The sequence below is a fragment of the Chiloscyllium plagiosum genome, chromosome 29 (assembly GCF_004010195.1).
Source record: "Chiloscyllium plagiosum isolate BGI_BamShark_2017 chromosome 29, ASM401019v2, whole genome shotgun sequence".
NCBI lineage: Eukaryota > Metazoa > Chordata > Chondrichthyes > Orectolobiformes > Hemiscylliidae > Chiloscyllium > Chiloscyllium plagiosum.
In genome coordinates this window covers 21970864-21994106 of record NC_057738.1, presented here as the reverse complement: position 1 = coordinate 21994106, position 23243 = coordinate 21970864, and the positions used below count along the sequence as shown (strand labels likewise).

At 39.3% G+C, this 23243-nt stretch overlaps 1 protein-coding gene across 1 annotated transcript in view; it reads right to left on the bottom strand.

The window, feature by feature from the left end:
* The window catches only part of LOC122564422 (collagen alpha-3(VI) chain-like), a 135193-nt gene extending 112340 nt beyond the window's left edge, over nucleotides 1-22853 (bottom strand). The window contains exons 1-3 of the mRNA XM_043719264.1: nucleotides 22810-22853; nucleotides 5073-5174; nucleotides 1674-2285 (exon numbers count right to left, since the gene is read on the bottom strand). Of these exons, the coding sequence (XP_043575199.1) occupies nucleotides 1674-2285; nucleotides 5073-5148 (688 nt within the window). The 5' untranslated portion in view covers nucleotides 5149-5174; nucleotides 22810-22853. The remainder of the gene's footprint in view (nucleotides 1-1673; nucleotides 2286-5072; nucleotides 5175-22809) is intronic.
* Nucleotides 22854-23243: the final 390 nt, after the last annotated feature.

The following is a 23243-nucleotide window of genomic DNA, read 5'->3' as shown; positions in this document are numbered from 1 at the left end:
AACAGAAATTACGAGAGAAATTCAGGTGGTCTGGCAGCATTTGTGGGGAAAAAGCAGAGTCAACACTTTGAGTCCCAGTGGTCCTTCTTCAGGACTGATAATAGCGAGCAAAAGGTGGTATTTATACAAATGACATAAACTGAAATGCAGACTGGGTGACCGCTTAGTGGATTAGCTACATGCGGTCCATCAAATTTACACGCAGCTTCCAGTTGCCTGGCATCACTGTGTTCCCTGGCCAACGTTTCTGCTGCAGTGCTCCAGCGAGGCTCAGTGCAAGCTGGAAGAATAGTGTCTCATTTTCTGCTTGGAGACCCAGCATCCTTCAGGACACAATATTAAATTCAATAATTTTAAAGCCTGAACACTTCCTTCCATGCCCTTTACCTGCCCCCAGGCTCTGTCATAACATGACCATAAAACCATTGCTGACTGTTAGAAAAGCCCATCTGATTCACTCATGTCCTTTAGGGAAGGACACTGCTGGCCTGCTTGTGACTCCAGACCAACAGCAATGAGGTTGATTCTCGACTGGCCTCTGGACAATAAATACTGACCAGCCAGTGATGTCCACATCCCTTGAATGAATTAGAACAAAGACATGGACTGCTTTTAGCACCGCCAACATAGTTTCACTAATGTATTGTTCCCCATTATTAGCTTTTCTGCTTTTCTTCTTTCCTGGCTTACTATTAACCATCTCTCTCTCTCTCTCTCTCTCTCATTATTTGCTCACTTTACCCCACCAACCCACCTCCCAGTATAAATCTTTCCTTGGCTCTTATTAGCTCTAAAGAAGGGTCACTGGACTCAAAACTGCTTGCTCACCCCAGATGCTGCCAGATCTTCTATGTTTCTCCAGTAATTTCTGTTTATGTTCACCAGTGAAATGGATATAGCAGATATTATACGGTTGTCTTCCTTTTGGATTACAGGAACAAATTATTAACGTGAAGGAATGGTGGGATCAAAGAAAAAGTGCTTATTAGGATCAGTAGGTGTTCAACTAGGTTTTTAATAATCTAACTTTTCTAACTATTTACTCAACTGTAGTGGGGCACTCTTCTTCAATTTAAATGGATACTCTGAGTACAAAGTATAAGGAAATTGCCCAGTGGAATATTCAATTTCCAGGGTAGTTCCTTCCAAGTTTGTTACTGCAGGGTTTTCACAGGATCCCAACGCCCAACACCCTCCTACACTTCAGAAACAATTATCTGGCTATTGGAAAACTCAGTCCTATTCTGAATGAATGAGACATCAGAAAACATTTATAATATTGCTCTCTCACTGTTATATGGTAGACATTAAATTTCAAAAAAACTCTTATTGTTTCAATTCATTCTTTCTTTGTAGCCCAACAACTCTTTAATTAGTGAAGATTTGGAGAAGCTGGTGTTGGACTGGGGTGTACAAAGTTAAAAATCACACAACACCAGGTTATAGTCCAACAGATTTGTGTGCTTCCAATTAAACCTGTTGGACTATAACGTGGTGTTGTGTGATTTTTTAACCTTAAATAGTGAACTTTTACACCATAATCATTTGATGTTCTTTGGACAACAGCAGCCACTGTATATTCTTACACAGCGAATTGATTCAAAGCAATACAAAGGCCTTCGCAACGGCAAATCATTCCGGTCTGAGTGAAAGTGAAGTAATTTGGGTTTTACCTGCTGGTGGTTTGGTCACTTCCACCTTTAGAAATTCTTGTATATTTTGGACTGTTTTAGTTAAATCCACTGCTAAATTTGTAAAACCAATAAAGTTATCCCTCTTGACAACGAATGGAGCATTTCCAAGATAGGCAACCTTTTGGAGTTCGCTTAAGTCTGAATTCTTTACACCAATGACAAAAGCTATCACTCCGTCATTTCTTAAAGAAGTAGAAGAAATTTCAACATCATCGTTCGATGGTGCAGATGTAATTAATACTGCAATCTGGGGGATGCCTTCATTTTTTCGACTTCCAGCGTCGGCTGTGAAGTAAGATTTATGCAGAAAATCCAAAGCCAGGCCTGTTTTTAGTGATGTTCCACCTTTATACTGGAACCTCCTCTTTAGGTAATTCAATACATCCTTCTTCGTTCTCAATGTATTGAAAGTAAACTCCACTTGTGCATCATGACTGTACTGAGCAAGCCCAATTCTGTGTGCATCTTTTCCTATGTTCAGCCTTGTCACAGTTTTTAAGATAAGAGCCCGTGCCTGTTTAAATGCTTGGGGTCCCATATTTTGAGATCCATCGACCAAAAATGCAATATCAGCAAAAGTTTCAGCATGAACTGTGAATTTGGGAAAAAGAAGATAATGTCAAAAACGAAACCAAAACATCTCCAGTCTCATTAAGTCTCATCAATCTTCAAATTCACATTCTTCAGGCACCTAATTCCATGAATTTACTCCTTGTAATCTACATTTAAAGTTTATACTGACATTCCACCTTTATACTGGAACCTGTTCTTTTTAGCATGTTAACTGCCTTGACCTCAAATCCTCAATTAGATAGAATTTCAGAAATTGTGAGAGAAGCTCAATTGAATGCTCAAACTGTAACTATGTGGTGATTAGAAGACAGAATTCTGGGTGAAAAAAACAGTACTGATAATTAACACTAGCTTTCTCACAATCTCTAGGAACACAGGAGCAATAGACCGCGGAGCAAAAGTAAACCATTCAGCTGTTTGAGTCAAGAGTGTGTGATGCTGGAAAAGCACAGCGGGTCATGCAGCATCTGAGGAGCAGGCGAATCGACGTTTCAGGCAGAAGCCCTTCATCAGGCTCCTGCCCGAAACGTCAGTTCTCCTGCTCCTCGGATGCTGCCTGACCTGCTCTGCTTTTCCAGCACCACACTCTCGACTCTGATCTCCAGCATCTGCAGTCCTCACTAGCTGTTTGACCTACTCCATAAAATCATGTTCTATTTGGTTGTGGTTCTAACTCCACTTTCTTTTCTGACTCCATAATCCTTGATTTACCAATCTAACAAAAAGCTAACTAATTCAGTCTTGAATAAATTAAATAATACAGCATCCACTGCTTTCAGGGGAGATGGTGTCATTGTGGTAATGTCACTGGAATATTAACCTAGAGGCTAATGCTGTGGAGTCACAGGAACATAACCATGGCAGCTAGTGAGATTTACACTCTATTAATAATATGAGAGTTGAAATCTTGTCCTACGGGTAGTGACCAATTGTTATCAATTGTTATAAAACGCATCTGCTTCACTAATGCACTTCAGGGATGTAAATGGGCTGACCTTTGGTGATTTGACCTATATGTGACTTCAGACCACAGCTGAGAAGGTAACATTAACTGTCTTTGAAATGGATTAGATTAGATTCCCTATAGTGTGGAAACAGACCCTTTGGCGCAACAAGTCCACACCAACCCTCGGAAGCGTAACACATCCAGACTCATTCCCCAAAATTTATCCCTGACTAATGCACCTATCACTATGGGCAATTTAGCATGGCCAATTCACCGAACCTGCATATCTTTGGACTGTGAGAGGAAACCCACACAGACATGGGGACAATGTGCAAACTCCACACAGACAGTCAGCTGAGGCCAGAATCAAACCCAGGTCCCTGGTGCTGTGAGACAGCAGTGCTAACCACTGAGCCATCGTGCTGCCATGGCTGGGCAAGGTACTCTGTTTCAGTGTGATTAGGGATAGACAACATTCAACACTGCCCCACTCTGTATATACTTAAAAAATTAAGAAATGAGAATTTCACATATTAACAAACCTCTGAAAGAAAACAAAAATCTATGAGAGCTGTTATACTTAAACTGTGTTCCCTATTTCTGATTACAAGAACCTCTACAAGAGGAAATATATTCTCAATGTCCAACACATCAGGCTTCTTCAGGATCCCACACATTTTAGTTAGATCACCTTTCATTCTTCACTGCAATTCCTATTGTAATAGATTGAGGTCTGCACTTCTGTGAATGAACAGCTCAATCCCTCAGAAAATAACCAGACATTATGTATTGCATGTATAAGATGGTAAGAAAAGGCATCTTATCTTTAGCCTTACAGACCAATGTTCTAATTCTGTTATCTCATAACCCTTCCAGATTTAAGGAGTTATGGAAGATTATAACCAACGCCTTCACTATCTCAGAAAACACTTGGAAGCAGGATATCTGCTCCTCATTCTTCCAGAGGCTCTCAACATCTGCTTTTATGCAATTTGATATAGTCTACTCCTGATAGTTTGATACTTTTTTAAGCAAAACAATTTAAATAATATTTAATTTAAGCAATTATATTAAAATGGCAACGTAGCCTCTTTATGGGCAACACAAATTGGAATTAAGCAACTTTATATGTACACTGTGTGGACACTTTTGAGATAGTATTTTCAGTGCTATTTTTTATGTGATATTTTATTACATTAAGTTGGGATGTCTCCTTGCTTTGGACAGACTGACAGCCCAGTCTGAATTCCCATCTCAAAGTTTGGCTGGGTTTGCAGGAAAAGAATTGGCTGCCCTAGAATGCTTTGATAGCAAATATCTGTAACATTTTAGGCTCTTAGTTAATCAGCAATCAAGCAGGGAATGAATAAATTGTCATCAGGTGAGTAGGAAACTGCATAGAATGCTAAAGCTGACCTAATTTCCATCAGAACAAAATAAAACTGTCTTTTGTGTACAGCTGTCAATGTTTTTTGTAAACTGTTTTGTAATTTGTTTAATAAAATAAAAAAAAATAGAATGCTAAAGCTGACCTAATTTCCATCAGAACAAAATAAAAAGCTTTTGGTATAAAATACATAGGAGTGGTCAGAAGGAACCCAATTGAGAACCTCAGGGCAATTCTCTGCAGTACTTGTTTAACCAGTTAGGAAATACTCTTAACAGAGATATAAGATGAATATATAGAACATTAAGCATTTTCATTTCCATAATCGAATGTTCCTCTGAATTCAGTGATTTCCATAACTGAATGCATAACTGAAAAGAAGCACCACTACAATTTCTTATTATTTAAGTATAAAACTTAAGGTGCCAACTTGAGAATACTTTGCTTAGTGTAAGTCAAAATATTTAAGTACCATGTTGCTGAGTGCTGATAAGATACAGATACATTGTCAGAAGAAATGAGGTCACTGGTGTTTCAAACAGCCCCATGTTGGCAGTAGTTCCAAGTGCTTTCCCTGTGAATAATATAAAGAAAATTATTAAGTATGTTATGTAGCTCATAATTTCTTTCTGTATTGTTATAGTTAAATGCATGGATATATGAAATAGAAACAGAGATAGGCCACTTGGCCCTTCAAGTCTTCTCCACCATTCAAATAGATCATGACTGACTGGATTAATGCATATTCCTGAAGAAGGGCTTATGCCCGAAACGTCGATTCTCCTGGATGCTGCCTGACCTGCTGCGCTTTTCCAGCAACACATTTTCAGCTCTGATCTCTAGCATCTGCAGACCTCACTTTCTCCTCCCTAATGCACATTCCCACCAACTCCTGCCAACCTTTCACTTCCCTTGCTGATCAAAAATCTATGTTTTAACAATAATATTAGATTTCCTAATTGCTTGTTGTAACTAACCTTTTGTGATTCATGTACTGGTAAGCAGATCCCTCTCCATCTCAGAGCTTTGTAACCTCTCAGCATTTAAATAACGTTTCTTTCTTTTTCTTATTGTTGAAAGGTGCAAGTTTACATTTTCCCACAATATGCTATATTTGCCAGATCTTTGTCTACTCATTTTATCTACATCACTTCATTATATCCTCTTCACAGCTTACTTTTATACTGGCTTTACTGTCAGCAGAAAATTTAATATCTGTACTTCAGTCTCTCCATCCAAGTCACCTATGTAAATGTGAAGTTGAGACTCCAGCACTAATCCCTGTAGCAGATGATGTGTTAGATAACAAATCTTGTAACCATGTCAATATGTTACCCCCTACCCCTTTTGTTTTCTTTTCCATTTCCTTCCAGAATATTTTTGGTGGCACCTTATTAAATGTCTTCTCGAAATCCAAATATAGTACTTTCACTGGTTCCCCTATATCTTCAGAACATGCTGCTTCCCCAAACAATGCCAATTAATTGGTTTAACAGTATTTCCCTTTTATAAAATCATATTGACTGCCTGATTAACTTGAATGTTTCTGGATGCTCTGCTATAATAATTTTGATAATAACTCTGGCATATATTAATCGAACTGAGCTTAATTTTCTATTTCCTGTCTTCTTCCCTTTTGAAATAAATAAGTTACATGTACTATTTTCTGTTTGAATAGAACCTTCCCCAAATCAAAGGTATTTTGGAAAATTGAAAGCAATGTATCAACTATCTCATTAGTTGCTTCCTTTAAGACTTGAGGATGAAGGAGTTCAGGAGTCAGGAACTCAATGGCATGCAGCTTCAACACTTTGCTAAGTCTCACTGGTTATTGTAATTTTCCTGAGTTCCTCTCTCCCTTCTATTTTCTGATTTACAGCTATTTCTGAGATGTTATCTCAAGTGAAGACTGGTAAATTGAACAGGTATTATCCATCTGCCATCTCATTATTTTCTATTATTAATTCCTCAGAACTAATGTTCACTTTGTTAGCTCTTTTCCTTTTCAAATATTAGTGGCTCACTGGTCAGCACTGCTGCCTCACAGCACCAGGGATCCAGATTCAATTCCACCTTTGAGTGACTGTGTGGAATTTGCATGTTCTCCCCGGGTCTGTGTGGACTTCCTCCAGTTTCCTCCCACAGTCCAAAGATGTGCAGGTTAGGTGACTTGACCATGCTAAATTGCCCATAGTGTCCAGTGGTGCATAGGCTAAGAGGACTAGCCATAGGAAATGTGGGTTTACAGGGATATGGTGGGGAGCTGGGTCTAGGTGGGATGCTCTAGGTCTAGGGGGGTCGGTGTGGACTTGATAGGCTGAATGGCCTGCTTCCATACTGTCAGGATTCTATGATCAAATTCTAACTATCTGTTTTTTATATTTCTACATAGCTTTCTCCTATAACTTTCCTGTAATTTTTCCTCCAAATTAATCTCCTGGTTAATTTTCTTTTAATACTCTGTCCCTTCATGTTTTCCTAGTGCTCTGTCCATCCTAAATGACCTAAAGCTCCTATTATCAGGTCCTAATCTGCATTATCAACAGCCTTATCTCTGTAATGCTATCAGATTACACTTACTTCTATTTGTGCTATCACCTGTTTTATTCCGAATGTACCATGTATTCACATAGAGTATGATTGGAATATATAAAGTCACGCACTCCTGAAATACAGAATGAGTTGTTTTAGTTATAATCTTGTTTGTTTTAAGAAGGTTGTTTAAAAGATGTGTATAATATTGCTTTGCTGTTAGATTGCACTGAATCTGTCACATATTAGCAAATATAAGAATTAAAGACTGTGATGTGAGTTGAAAATGTGGTGTTACTCTGAATCAGGGATTCTCAAAGCCCCAGTATGGTTATGAGTTTTGGGGTTCAAAGTTTTGTGGGTTCCAAATGATCAATAGCTGTTGTAGAGCTCTGGTTGGTTTCCGAAAGTTGCAAGGGGCCTTTAAGTCCTAGGATGAAAATGGGACTGGTGGTGTAGGTGCTAGGTCACTTTAATTCCTGAGCCTCAGTTCTGTATACTGGACCAGACCACTGTCACCAAGACTTGAGGATCTGGGAGATTAGTTCCAGGTTTTGGGATAAGTGGTTAGACATGCAGCTGATCATGAATAGAGAAAAACCTGGGGCCCTGGAGTTCCTCGCAAGGATCAGAGGTATACTTCTGCTCCTCATAACCCACAACAAAATCATTTTGTTTCAAAATATCCTGAACCCTTTAGCCTTATCCTTGGTCTGAACTCCCTTTGCAATTAGTGCTCCTGTGGGGGGTAATCATCAAATATGATTGTCAATTGCTAAAATAGATTTGGGATCTGACTGACAACATTAGAAATAAGCATTTGAATTTTAATTAAATTCTCACTTCCCTGGCATGGAAGATCCCTCTGCTGCCCAGTTGTAATGATATTCTTGTGTTATCTAAATGCAACATATATGGGATTTGCTAATTCTGTTTACTTTAACATCACTCATAGATTTATTTACAGCTGAACTATATTATGTATGATAAATAGTAATGCCTTGACCCAGTTTGTGCATTGAATACTGCTGTGCAGAAAGCCTGTGGGCCTGTGATTTACATTCGGGTATTTGACTAAAACAGATTACACCATAAAGGGTAACACTTCATCTCTATTTTTCCAAAGTTAGCTCTTGTAAACTACAAGTCAAAACACATAACCATGGGGACTAGATGATTTAGATAGGGATTATAAAATTTACAAATAGAGTAGTTCAAGAGTCCATATATTGATTTGGCAGCTTCCCAACTTCTTGCGATCTGATATATTGCAGCCATCTGGATAAGTGGATTTTGTTCTTGGCTGTTCTTGGTCTGCAGTCATTAGTATGTTCACAGTTGTCAGGGTGTGTCCTCATTCAATATGCTCAATTGGCATACTAAACATTTGTCTATTCTGGCTTCTAGTCCTCCTCAGTGTTGTTCCATACAGTATTATGATTTCATTTAATGTGGGGTATGATACTGATCTTTTGACTTTTGTGTATTTGGGGTGGTTTCACACATACACCACCTTTATTATGCCTTGTCCATCACCTTGGAGAATTTGAACAGCTCGTGGTGATGTCATTCTCACTGCTGGCATTAGGAACCCCATAACCAGAAATGCAGCTTTGAGATGTAACATGGCAGCATGAAACTCGTCTTTCTTTGTACCACCCTTCAGGATGAGTGACTTCATGGTGCAAACCATTCACTTGGTGACGTTGTTTGACATAGGGTAACACTTTGAGGCTGTCACATGGTTCATGCCCCATTTGGCACACACGTATCCCTGAATTGATATAGTTCCATTGCATTGTATGTGTACCAAAGTAAGGTATTGTATGCAATTAATTTCACAGTTGTCTGCTTCGTCATTGAGTTCCAACAATTCTGATGCGTGTCTTTCAGAATTTGGACTGTGGGATATTTGCTGGATCTTCAATGTCAATCTTGGTTTGAGTGTGTAAGTTACCAATTTTCTCTGGAAAAATAATACTGATTTTGGTAAACGTTTCTAATTGGTTGACTTCATCAACACAATGCAATCCACTTGCAATGTAAAAAATCGGTTCATCACCTGGTTGCAATTTGTTCAAATCTGGTTCTTGGCTTGAGTGTAGGTGAAAGTGGGTACTGCAGATGCTGGAGATTAGAGTCAAGATTAGAGTAGTGCTGGAAAAGCACAGCAGGTCAGGCAGCATCCAAAGAGCCAGGAAATCGACATTTCGGGCAAAAGCCCTTCATCAGGAATGAGGCCTCATTCTTGATGAAGGGCTTTAACCTGAAATGTCGATTTTCCTGCTCCTCGGATGCTGCCTGACGTGCTGTGCTTTTCCAGCACTACTCTAATCTTGACTCTTGACTTGAGTCTGTCTAACTGTGAACTGTGTATATTAGCTTAGGATTATGTAGGTAATTACATTCAGTGCTGCTATTGCCAGACTGCTGTGCCTGTCTTCTGTTGGTTACGCCCTTTTGTAGCCTATGACTGCATCGTTGGTAGAGGATTTCTGATATAGGCAGACCAGTTTGGACCCCACACATTGCACAGATGTTGGAATGTAGCTTAGCTTCATGGTGGGTGAATGGCCATGTTTTCTGCCTTCTGCTAACAGTGAATCAATGCTATGACCTTTTCTTTTTATCAAAGAGATTCTTTTGCAATGCTTCAATAACTGATTCAAGATGGCGCTGACACTCGGCAACTCTTTGCGAGCTCTCTGCAGTCGATGTTATTCTCATATTTTTTACAATCATTATCTTGCTTTTGTGCACCTCCTGTGCAGCCATAAACTTGCATTCTCACTCTGTCGAAATACCCAAAGTTCTGTATATCCTTGTAAGTTATAATCTGCCTGTACTGCTCACAAAACAAAACTTTTCACTGCACTTAGGTACACGTGACAACAACGAATCAAAGCAAATAGGTGTTGAGGCAGTCACCAATTCCATTATCTGCTCCAATAATCTGAAAAGTCACAATTTTTACCCTTGTTATGACACTAACTGAAAGATTGAGCAATTGGATACCTTGGCTTTTGCCCAGTTCATCAGTTCTAAGCAATGAATTCTAAAATTGACTCTTGTATGCAATTAGTCTTCTTGGACTTTCCATAACCTTGCAGGATCTCTGTGGTCCTCTAGATAATCCTAAAGTATTAACGTGGTACAAACCCTCATTACCAACTGTTGTCAGTATTGTCCCAGCTTGTTTAACCAGTTCTGAAGCTGTTTGGTCCATGAAGCATTGTGGAATCCCTTGTTTAAAAATATGAACTCGGACAGTAAATTTGTAACTTTCCAGTTCCATTCTTCTTCAGTCTGATTGTCTTTTCACTTATATTTAACTTTGTGCACTCCTCTGTGCTTTCAGCAATTTGTTTCCCCTTTTGTTTTGGCTTGATTGTTTGTTTTAAGTATGCTTTTGGGTGTTCCTGAATGCAGTTTGCTTTTTTTTTCTGTTATTTGTACTTTGGCATGTTTTATTTTAGTCCAGCACAAGATTGATGCCTGTTAGGCATTCAAATTTGAAATAATGTTTGAATAGGATGGGCTTGAATCAGCTGTTGCCTGTATGAACATGGCCAACTCAGAAATATCGTTTCTCTCTGGGAACATCTGGATTGCTGTTATATTTTATTTCCTGCTGCTTCCCTTGGCCTTTAGGTTTGTAAGGCTGGTTCCGTCTTTCGTGTGCTTTTGAATGAAAAGTCATCCCAGGGGCATACCATGTAACAATATTCTGAAGTCAAAAAGTAACACAAGATAGGTATGCCAATTTAGAATAGATGTAGAATCCCTACAGTGTAGAAACAGGCCCTTCGGCCCAACAAGTCCACACCGACCATCCGAAGAGTAACCCACCCAGACCTATTCCCTGACATTTACCCCAGACTTCTTTTCCTTGAAGATTTTTGGTGGGCTTATCTACAGCTAAACTAAATCTGCAGCACAGAGTAATCTCCAAATATAGCCTGTGCCTCAACTGTTGCAATGCAGAGAGCCTGGAGCCTGTGTCCATGTGACAACGTTCAGGCGCTTGTCTTGTTTGTATGTTGATCTCTTAAAGGGCCATCGCCCCAAAGATGGTAATACATTTGCAGCCAGCCTGTCAAATGACACAGGTTATGAGCTAACCAATAAAGATTCAGTGACCAGGTTGCTGCAAGAATTTCCATGCACACCCCACCTCATTCCGATAGCCATTTTAGAGTTTGGATTTTGTTTTAGTGGGAAGTGGGTTTTCATCTATATGTATGAGGGGGTTTAATAACTAAATTTATCAGTCTATTTGGAGCTATGATTTTAAAACCACTTCGTTAGAGATCAGGAGTATGATTCCATGGGAATTTAATTATAAAGAAAGACTCAGGTAATGTTCTGGAGAACTCAGGTTCAAATCCTGCTATGGTTGTTGATGGAATTTGAATTCAATAAAGCTCTGGAATTAAGATTCTAATGACGCCCATGAACTGATTGTTGAAAAAACCCATCTGGTTCACTGATCTCCTTCAGGGAATTAAACTGTCGTCCTTACTTGGTCTGGCCTAAACGTGGCTCTAGATCCACTACAATGTGGTTGACTCTTAACTGCCCTCTGGGTAATTAGGAATGGGCAATAAATGCTGTCCTAGCCAGTGATGCCCTTATGCTGTGAACGAATATGAAAAAATTATCAGGCTTTAACAGCCACAATGAAACTTTCAGATTTTTTTTGTAGAAGTGGAGTTAAATAATTTTGTGATATTTAGCCCAGCATTCTGAAAGTATGTTGGTCCTTTGCAGCATTTCTGTACAACTTTGTTAGTAAAAGATTGACAAGGACAATGGAACCATTCCTTTGTAAATAATTGTAAGGATTAGCGCAATATGTTGATTGGGGCAAGGGTTTTCTGCTCAGCTTAATAGTTGAAGAGAGGGCTGTCTCTTTATTTGTTGTGGAGTAAAACCAATCAAATGTGATAAAATCAGTTGCCTTTCAGATCTCCTTGACTTCTCTCCTTCTTCCTTCTGTTGTTGAGACAAGTGGAAAAGCTGCTAAGTTACAGTTACTGAATGTTTTTCCTCATGGGGCCATCATGAGAAGTCCTATTCTCAGGGCACATTTATGCAAAAGATTGTATGTAACAACTATTATAGAGTCATATAGAGGTATAGCACTCAAACAGACCCTATGGTCCAACTCGTCCATGCCAACCAGATACCATAACCTAATCTAGTCCCATTTGTCAGCACTTGGCCCATATACCTCTAAACCATATACCCATCCAGATGTCTTTTAAATGTTGTAATTGTACCAGCTAACACCACTTCCTCTGGCAGCTCATTCCATACATGCACCACCCTCTGTGTGAAAACGTTGCCCCTTAGGTCTCTTCTTTATCTTTCTCCTCTCACCCTGAACCTATGCCCTCTAGTTCTGGACTCCCCCACTCCAGCGAAAAACATCTTGTCTATTTTCCTACCCATGCCCCTCATGATTTTATAAACCTTTATAAGGTCACCCTTCCGCCTCCGCTGCTCCAGAGAAAACAGCCCCAGCCTATTCAGCCTCTGCCAATAGCTCAAACCGTCCAACCATGGCAACATCCTTGTAAATCTTTTCTGAACTCTTTCAAGTTTCACAACATCCTTTCGATAGGAAGGAGACCAGAATTGCATGCAATATTCCAAAAGTGGCCTAACCAACAACCTGTACAGCCGTAACATGATCTCTCAACTTTTATACTCAATGCTCTGACCAATAAAGGAATGCATACCAAACGTTGTCTTCACTATCATATCTACCTGCGACTCTACTTTTGAAGAGCTATGAACCTGCACTCCAAGATATCTTTGTGGGAATACTTATATTAAGACTATTATGTCCTGCCACCCACTACCCACCAGACTTCAAGTCAATCCTGATCTATGTATGCAAAAGGAATATGTATCCACAATACCAGTGATATGACCCATAATACCTGACATGGATCTCATTCTACCTTCAAACTCCACCAGTGGAGACAGTAAAGATTGGAAGAGAAGTAATGCTACAATGTCTTGGGATGAAGTTTCTTACTTGACTATAGAATGCAAATAATTCAAGACTGCTTTATGTTTGGCATGATACAAGCCAAGATTCTTCTATTAGTTCACAGATTTGGCATATTGTTGCGTTCGTGAGCTGAAGGACGTGGAGGATTTCTGACTAATTACATCATGCCTCATTACCTCATTATCTCCATTAATTTCCTACTGGAAGGGGAGGCCAGCAGGAGGTGAAAGTATCTTTTACCTGGCCCAACTTCCAATAGAAATTCATCATGCATCTTGGCTAGGGAAGAACTCTGGCAGAGCAGAAACTGTTCTGTTACCACAAAATGACATTCTGGAATTTCCAGATCATTTTACAATTAGACTGAAGTCTTACAATGAACGTTTCAAGCTCATATATTTAATTTCTAATAAAGTTTGCACCAAGTATCTAGAATTACTCACATCACAAATTACTCTATCCATAACTTTATCCAGATTATTAGCAGCTATAGTTAATAACCCTAACATATTGACATTAAATATACAAGTTACAGAGCATCCGTTTTTAATATGGGGAATTCCATGGACATTACAGCCTCTGATTTCCTTCATTATGCTCTTGACAAAACATCCACTATAGCAATTTTTTTTCCAGGCACTTAAATGATTTGTAAATCATACGGTTAATGAGTTAAACTCCACCAAAACAAACAATTTCTTATCCCAGAATGTTTCCAAAAATAATGCAAATGATTATGATTCATATAAATAATGGTTTATTCTACATAGTTGGTGGTGCATAATTTAAAATATGCATATAGTGGTGGCATAGTTGTTAGCACTGCTGCCTCACAGTGCCAGGGATCCCAGTTCGAATCCACCCTCCATTAACTGTCTGTGTGGAGTTTGCACATTCTCCTCTGGTCTGCGTGGGTTTCCTCCGGGTGCTCTGGTTTCCTCCCACAATCCAAAGATGTGCAGGTTAGGTGATTTGGCCATGCTAAATTGTCCCATAGCGTTCAGAGATGTGTAGGTTAGGTGCATTAGTGAGGGGTAAGTGTAGAGTAATACGGTAGGGGAATTGGTCTGGGTGGGTTAATCTTCGGAGGGTCAGTGTGGACTTGTTGGGCCAAATGGCCTATTTCCACACTGAAGGGATTCTATGATCATGAAAATGATGAAGAGCCAACACTAGATTGAATGTTTCCTCCTTAACCATTGAATATTTTTGTTGATGCTCAGTTTATTTGAAAAGTAACTGACAGGGCGTTTGATCTCTATCTCATCGTCCTGCAGTAAAACATCCCCTACATCAATATCACTGGCACCAACAGCAGGTTTAAATGCCTTTTCATAATTAGGTGTGACTGAGACTGGTGCAGTTGTCAACACTGCTTTCAAGTTTTCAAGATAACTCTGACATTCTTACCTGTGGCCCAGTTTTCTGCTTGTCTTCAGCAAATGTGTTGAAGGTACCTCAACAGTGCTGAAGTTCAGAAGGAATTTCAGGTAAAATGCATCCCTGCCAACATATCGCAAAATTTCACATTTTGTTTTAGACACAGGAAAATCCAAAATGCCTTTATTTCCTTAGGTACCACTTGGCCTTGTTCCACAATCTGGTTGAAATGTGTTCCCGACGTGTGTGTGGCAAGTCTGGCAGCATTTGACCACATCTTTACGTAACTCTGGCCAATAAAAATGTTTTAAAACCTTAAACTGTATTTTCTTAACAGCTAAATGACCTGCCTTTAGAATTTTGTGGGCACCCATAAAAGTTCATTGTGATACTCAAAGGGAACGAAGACCTGATGATTACTTCCTATTTCCTAAAAGGCTGGTATTCGAGTTAGTCTCCATTTCCCCATTCGGACTTCATTATCCAAATAATAACACTTAGGGTTGGATTCTGATTTGATTTCTGAGTAGGCTGTTTGAAATGACTGTTTCATAAGACTATATGGTATATGAGCTGAATTAGCCATTTGGACCATTGAGTCACTCCACCAATCGTGGCTGATATGCTTCTCAACCCCATTTTCCTGCCTTTTCACTGTAACCCTTGATCCCCTTATCAATCAGGAACCTAGCTATCCCTATCTTACATACATTCCATGATTTTGATGCTGCAGCCTGCTGCAGCTATGAATTCCACAGATTAATCACCCTCGGGCTGAAGAAATTCCCCTTCATCTCTGTTATAAAGGGTTGTCCCTTCACTCTGAGACTGTGTCCTCAGGTCCTAGTCTCTCCTACCAGTGGAAACACCTTCTCCATGGCTACTCAATCCAGGCCTTTCAGTGTTCTGCAAGTTTCAATCAGATTCCACCCCCATTCTTCTAATCTGTACGGAGTATGGATTTCAACTGGTCCTCTTATGACAAACTCTTCGTCCCAGGATCATTCTAGAAAATCTCCTCTGGACCTCCTCAAAAGCCAGCACATCCTTCTGTGGATATTGTCCACAACTGCTCACAATATTCCAAATGCAGTCTGATCAGAGCCTTATATAGCCACAGTAGTATACTTCTGCTCTTGTATTCTAGCCTTCCTGAAATGAATGCACAAACAGACACTCACACAGACACACATTCATACACTCTCTCTCCCAGACACTCAACTCCATTCCCCCACCCCCACCCCCATACACATGCACACATACACATACAAGTTTGTGGGGTGAATTTGTACTTGCACAGTTACATTGCACTTTGCTCAAAAACTGCATGAATCCATGTAAGATTCTGTTAATTCATTTTTTAGATTAGAATCCATCTAAACATTATGGCACAGACAGCTGCACAGGGGAGTGCTAATACCCAATACATTCTCTGGGCTGACACCAATTGTTAAAGTTCACTTGAGAATGTAACTTTTTAAGAAAAAGTTTTGCAATTTACATATGAAAAGTGAAACTAACATTGTCATTCTTACAGATGAGAGACTTAACTAACAATCAAGGTTTTTTTCAATGTATAATTTCAGTTACATCACACTGTAAACTTTTGCTATAAATTCTGTGTCTTACAATCTTATACTCTACAACCTCCTGATGAAGGAGCAGTGATCCGAAAGCTAGTGCTTCCAAATAAACCTGTTAGACTATAACCTGGTGTTGTGTGATTTTTAACTTTGTACACCCCAATCCAACACTGGCATCTCCATGTCTATGTTGCATCTGTCTTCCTAATTGCCAACTGAACTTGCATATTAATCTTCAGGAAGTCCTGAGAACTCCTATGTCCCTTTACGTTCAGAATTCCAAAATGTTTCCACATTTAGAGAATAATCTATGCTTCTATTCTTCCTATAAAAGTGCATAATCTCATACTTTCCCACTTCTTTGCCCACTCTCCTGACTTCTCCAAGTCCTTCTGCAGCTTCTCCACTTCCTCAACATTACCTGTCCCTCCAGCTATCATTGCGTTTTCTGCAAAATTAGCAAAAATGCCTTCTGTTTCTTCATCCAGATTGTTAATGTATAAAGTATATAGTTGTGGTCACAACACAGACCCCTGCAGAACTCTACTAATCACCAGCTGCCATCCTGAACAAGACATCCCCCCCATTCTGCCTTCTGCCAGTCAGCTAATCCTCTATCCCCATGCCAATATCATACCTCTAACACTATGGGCTCTCACAAAAATTAGCAGCCTCTTGTCAAAGGCCTTCTGCAAATCCAAGTAGATCACCTTCACTGGCTCTCCTTTGTCTAACTTGCTCATTACCACCTCAAAGATTTCTAACAGAGAGGCCAGACCTGACTTCTCCTTGACAAAGCTGTAGGCGAAAGTGGGTATTGCAGATGCTGGAGATTAGAGTTGAGATTAGAGTGGAGCTGGAAAAGCACAGCAGGTCAGGCAGCATCCAGGTAGCAGGAAAATCGGCGTTTCGGGCAAAAGCCTTTCATCAGGAATGAGTCTGGGGGCCTTGGGACCAGGTTCCCAGCCTCATTCCTGATGAAGGGCTTTTTGCCTGAAACATCAATTTTCCTTATATTTAAATCCTATCTAACCTGCTGTGCTTTTCCAGCACTGCTGTAATTCTGACTTGACAAAGCTATGCTGACTCAGCCCTGTTTTACAATGCACTTTCCAAGTACTCCACAATCGCATCCCTATTGATGGATCCTAAAATGTTATCAATGGCAGAGATCAGGAAAATTAGCCTATAGTATCTTGTCTTCTGCCTCCGTCCCTCCTTAAACTGAGGTGTTACATTAGCCATCTTCCAGCTTATTTGTACTTCCCTGACTACAGTGTTTCATGAAAGATCACCATCAATGCCTCTACAGTCTCCTCAGCTATCTCTTGCAAAACGCTAGGATATAGTCTACGTGGTCCAAGTGATTTATCCACTTCTTAGCCTTTCAGCTTTCCCAGCACCTTCTCCTTTGTAACAAAAACAGAATTACTGGAAAAGCTCAGCAGGTCTGGCTGCATCTGTGAAGAGAAATCAAAGTTAACATTTCATGTCCAGTGTAACATTCTGGTCACTAGACCAGAAACATTAATTTTGAGTTGTCTTCGCAGATGCTCCCAGACCTGCTGAACTTTTCCAGCAACTTCTGTTTTTTTTTCTGATTTTCAGCATCTGCAGTTTTTTTGGTTTTTGCCTTCTCCTCAGTGATGGCCAAGACACTCACTCCTGTCTGCTGACTGTCTTGAAGTTCTGGTGTGCTGCTAGTATCTTCCATCACGAAGACTGATGCAAAGTATCTATTCAGTTCCTCCACTTTCTTTGCTCCCCATTCCTCCTTCTCCAACCTCATTTTCCAGCAGTCCAATGTCCTCTCTTACCATTTAAGTATCTAAAAAATCTTTTGCTATCTTCTTTTACATTGCTAGTTAGCTTACCCTCATATTTCATCTTCTTTCTTATTGCTCTCTTATTTCATCTTATTGTTTTTTTAGTTATCCTCTGCTGGTTTTTAAAGGTTTCCCAATCCTCTGGGTTCCCACTAATCTTCACCACATTGGATGCAATTCTTTTGCTTTTATGCTGTCCCTGGCTTCCTTTGTCAGCCATGGTTGTCTTATCCACTCCTTAGTGTGGTTCTTCCTTCTCGGGATGAATGTCTGCTGTTCCTCCCACGTTACCTCCAGAAACTCCTGCTCCACTGTCTTCCCTGTTAGGCTCCCGATCCAATCAACTCTGGCCAGCTGCTCCCACATGGTCTTTGTAGTTAACTTTATTCAGCTGTAATACCGTTCCACCTCATTCCAGCTTCTTCCCCTCAAACTGCAAGAGTGAATTCTATCTCATATTATGGTCACCGTCACCTAGGGGTTCCTTCACCTTAAGCGCTCTCTTCACGTCATTACAAATCACAAAATCCAGAATTGCCTGTTCCCTAGTAGGCTCTACCATAAGCTGGTCCCTAAAGTCGTCTCATAGATATTCCAAAAATCCCTTTTCTTGAGATCAGCTGCCAACCTGATTTTCCCAGTCCCCCTGCATATCGAAGATCCCATGGTAATTGTACTAGTATTGTACGATAATTGTGCGAGGGTGGCACAGTGGTTAGCACTGCTGCCTCACCGTGCCAAAGACCCGGGTTCAATTCCCGCCTCAGGCAACTGTCTGTGTGGAGTTTGCACATTCTCCTCGTGTCTGCGTGGGTTTCTTCCGGCTGCTCCGGTTTCCTTCCACAGTTCAAAAATGTGCAGATTAGGTGAATTGGGCGTACTAAATTGCCCGTTGTGTTAGGTGAAGGGGTAAATATAGGGGAATGGGTCTAGGTGGATTGCTCTTCGGAGGGTCGGTGTTGGGCCGAAGGGCCTATTTCCACACTGTAAGTAATCTAATCTCTTTTTCTGATGTGCTTTTTCTATCTTCTGATTTATTTTCTCCCCACATCCTGATTACTACTAGGAGGTCTATAATCCCCATCAGGGCCTTTTTGTCCTTTACGACTCCTCAACTTTACCCAGCCAGGTTCTATGAGAAAGTGAGGACTACAGATGCTGGAGATCAGAGTTGAAGAGTGTAGTGCTGGAAAAGCACAGCCAGTCAGGCAGCATCCAAGGATCAGGAGAGTCGACATTTCGAGAGCAAGCCCTTCATCAGGAGCATTCGAACTCTTCGAACCCATCCAGGTTCTATGCCTTCTGATTCTATATCAGCTCTTGCTATTGATTTACTTTCATTTCTTACTAACAAGGCAACCACACCCTTTCTGACCATTTTCCTGTCATTTTGATAAGGTGTGTATCTTTTGGATATTTCGTTCCCAGCCTGATCCACTTTCAGGCCTGATTCTCACAATATTGTACCTACTAATTTTAATCTGTACTGAAAGCTCCTTCACCTTGTTTCATATACTGCATGCATTTAAGTACAACACCCTCAGTCCTGCATTAACTACCCTCTTTCCGTATAGTTGTCCCCTTATCTGCTGTATCTGAAATGGGATTCCTGGCTCTTTCCATACTCTCTGCCCGATTACCTGTTCTGGAAACTTTTATGGCTTTTGCAGACACCTCACCCCCTCGACTTTTTCCTCAATTTTCCTTGCAACTGAACCCACCATCCCACTGTTCAAGTTGAAGCCCTATCCACAGCCCTGATTAGCAATTCTTCTCCAAATCTCTTTCTTTCTTTTCTATTAAAGAAGATTGGCTAAATATATCAGCCTTGTTTTCTTCATTTTATTCCTTTATAATTAAATTTTCAAAACTTGTGACAGCTACCTGAATTACTAAAGCATCTGTGGTTTTGTTCCGTAGAAGGGTCACTTAACCTGGAAAGTTAACTTTGCTTTCTCTCCACAGATCCTCTCAGATGTGTTGACTTTCTTCAGCAATTTATGTTGTTGATACTGAAGCATCACCCTGTTTCATGGAATCCAGTTCCCCTTGACTAACTCTATGGGCTTGGCATCGTGTTAAATTGCTGTCAAGAAACAAATATATTTTCCTCACTTTCCATTATCCTCTGGTTTTTTTCTCTTCTTTTAGTCTCATTTTAACTCGAAGCTTTTCATGTCTTCTTCTCTAATTCTAGTTCTTCTATCTCCATCTTAGCTAATTCAAGCTGTGACCTCAAGTTCAGGTTTCCCATCTTCCAATTCTAAATGTTGGAAAATCACTTGAAGCAGCTCCTCTTTACAAGAAAAAGAAAATGTCAGGACTGCAGATGCTGGCGATCAGAGTCAAGAGTGTGTTGCTGGAAAAGCACAGCAAGTCAGGCAGCATCTGAGGAGCAGGAGAATCGACGTTTCTGGCCGGAAACGTCAATTCTCCTGCTCCTCTGATGCTGCCTGACCTGCTGTGCTTTTCCAGCAACACAGTCTCGACAACTCCTTACACGATCCTACCTTTACGTGTACCTTCAATGTATCAGCTAACTCAACCAGTTTAGCTTTAGTCCAAGATTTCAAATGTTACATAATTATTTCTTCCACTTTCTGAAAACTCTTAGCAACAATCAAAGCCATCTTCAAAATCCATGTGATAAACTTTACCACAAATGAATTGTTTTGTGTTCAGAATCTCTATGCACCCATTACTTTAAAAGGAAAGACACAGATCTCTCTTAAAACCAATGGACTCAAACTTCGTAAGAGCCCAGCTGATGATACGGTGAGATAAGATCATTATCTGAACTCTGGCTTAACACATCATATTTTGTTTTGCTCTATTTAATGTGGTGGTTTTCCATGGAGACAGTGAGAGTAATTCTAAAAATTTGGTTCTAGCAATAAAACCGAAGTTTGTTACACAAAAGAAATGAAGATGACATGAAAAAAACCAAGTTATTTAAATATAACACCAAATGAAACATTTTGAAACATATGGCAGTGCAACATCCCAGCTATCCCAATGCCATCAACGGACATTGTAGAGTTTGTTTTTTTCCCCTACTCTATCACATCTATGGGTTTGACTGAACTGTTTCTCTGAATTCCCAGTCTTGAACGCTTGGTAGCCTGTTTCCTTTAAATATGACCACTTCAACTTTCTTAGCTTCAGATAAACCATTCATGGTTTCACCAAATACTTCTCCTCTGGATTTCTCAACTAAAACCCTTAAACTGAGGTAACCTATTTCTTAACTGCTCTGAACTAAGTCCTTTCTCCAGGAAAAACTGTTCTTAAATCGAACCCAGCCATGCCTTCTATGAACTGAAACAAAAACGTTCCAATCTGTGAGCTTTTATTAATCAAAAAAAGCAACTATTATTTCTTCCAAATCAAATGAAAGCTGATGCCTTACAATGCTTTTCTCTTCAATCATAAAACGCTCATAATATAAACAAACTCATACTATTATTTCAGGAGAGTCCCAATCATCTAGTCTCTGACAAATAATGAATTAAAAATATGTCCCTGAAAATACCGACAAGACATTTATAAAACCTCCTCATATCTATAGTCTAAAATCAACATGCCACTAGTTCAAAATCCAAACATATATAATATATATTTATATAAATATTGAAGTGTTTGGATTTTATTATTATATATTAGGTATATATGAATCACATGCTTTACATTAGACTCACTATGTTTATTTTATTTACTTAGCTAATCAGTGATATTTAAAGAATTATAATTGCAGATGAGTGATTGGATTCATTGTTCTTTCTGTGTTGAAAGATACTCTCACAAGTTACATACTTCCTTCTCAAATTATAGAGCTATTTCAGCAATGGGTTTTTTCTTTCCTGCTCCCCTGAAGAATGTTAAAATTTATCCCCCCATTACATAACAATGTACATTTTCAACTTACCACCCACAGCCAAAACTAATGTGATTGTATGTGAAGATGTTACAAAGCATTAATGGCACCAGTTTATACTCAGAAGATATTTGCTGTGATTGTGAACATTTGTTAATTTATCACTAATTTCTGATTCACTCTGGGTCACATTTTCACTTCTCAAAATGGTGTAGCATCCTGTCATTGCTTTTATTTAGTAAATGTGACTGAAGTGTACCTCCAGCCTTCTGAATTGTGTACTTTTTAAAAAACACATGTTTGAGATTTTTGCTTTAACAAGTGGTTGGCTGAACGTGTGGGTGATGAACTGGATTATTTTGGAAAGGTTTTTAAGAACAATTTGTTTTAATGAAAAACAGTCTGATCCTTTGATTAAAACCATGCAACTATTCAGATAAGTTGAAGATTAAAAAAAATAACTATTTAGATAGCTTGAAGATAGAAATTCACTTTCTGTTTCAGGATTGCTGTAAAACAAATAAATCAAAGAGATACTGGCATAATTTTAATAAAGCAAATGCTGTATTTCAAATATGCAAAACAATTAAAAGTAAAGAATGCAGAAACCTCATAAAATGCCATTAAACTTATATAACACTGATGATTGATTCCAAAACACATTAGTTAACATTAAATTTTCCATTAAGCCACACTAATTTCCAAATGTAAAATATGGCACAGATTTCATAGTGGCTGAACTATTTGAAATCACATCTATGTAATTATTTATGTTTCTGATGCAAACGATTGGTATAATTACGGAATCTACTTAATATGCAATCTTAATATTCTTGAAAAATTTAACATTTGCTAACCAGTATTTTGTAATAGAACCTGCAATACTGAATTATTATTCATCAGTTTAGCAAAGAAAAAAAGACTGTTCATGTACTGCTTACACTTCATGTTCAAACTGCATTGTGCCAGTACAAAAGGAAAGTACAACTTACCGTTCCAAACAATTTAGAGCTGCCCTGTTAGAGGAGATTCTGACAGTCTAAGCTAGGATTGCAACTTTCACATTAATAAAGATGTTAGAAGTCCCTCCTCTCTCTTCTCACTACCAATACTGGTGAGCATCTCCCAGTCACGGCAAGTCAGGACCAATTAACCCTTGAAATACTGACCAAATTTTAAATCCAAATGAACTTAAGTGGTGACTTAATGATAATAGGTATAATTATGAAGCGAGAGGAACCTGATGAGTCAAATAAAACCCAAATGATGTTCAGATTAATAACAATACTCTGCAAGTGTATATTTATGCTTCAATTTTACAATGCTATTCAGGACAGAGAGTTGAAAACCATCAGAGATAGAATCATAGATTACCTACAATGCAGAAAGAGGCCATTTAGCCCATCAATTCTACACCAACACTCTG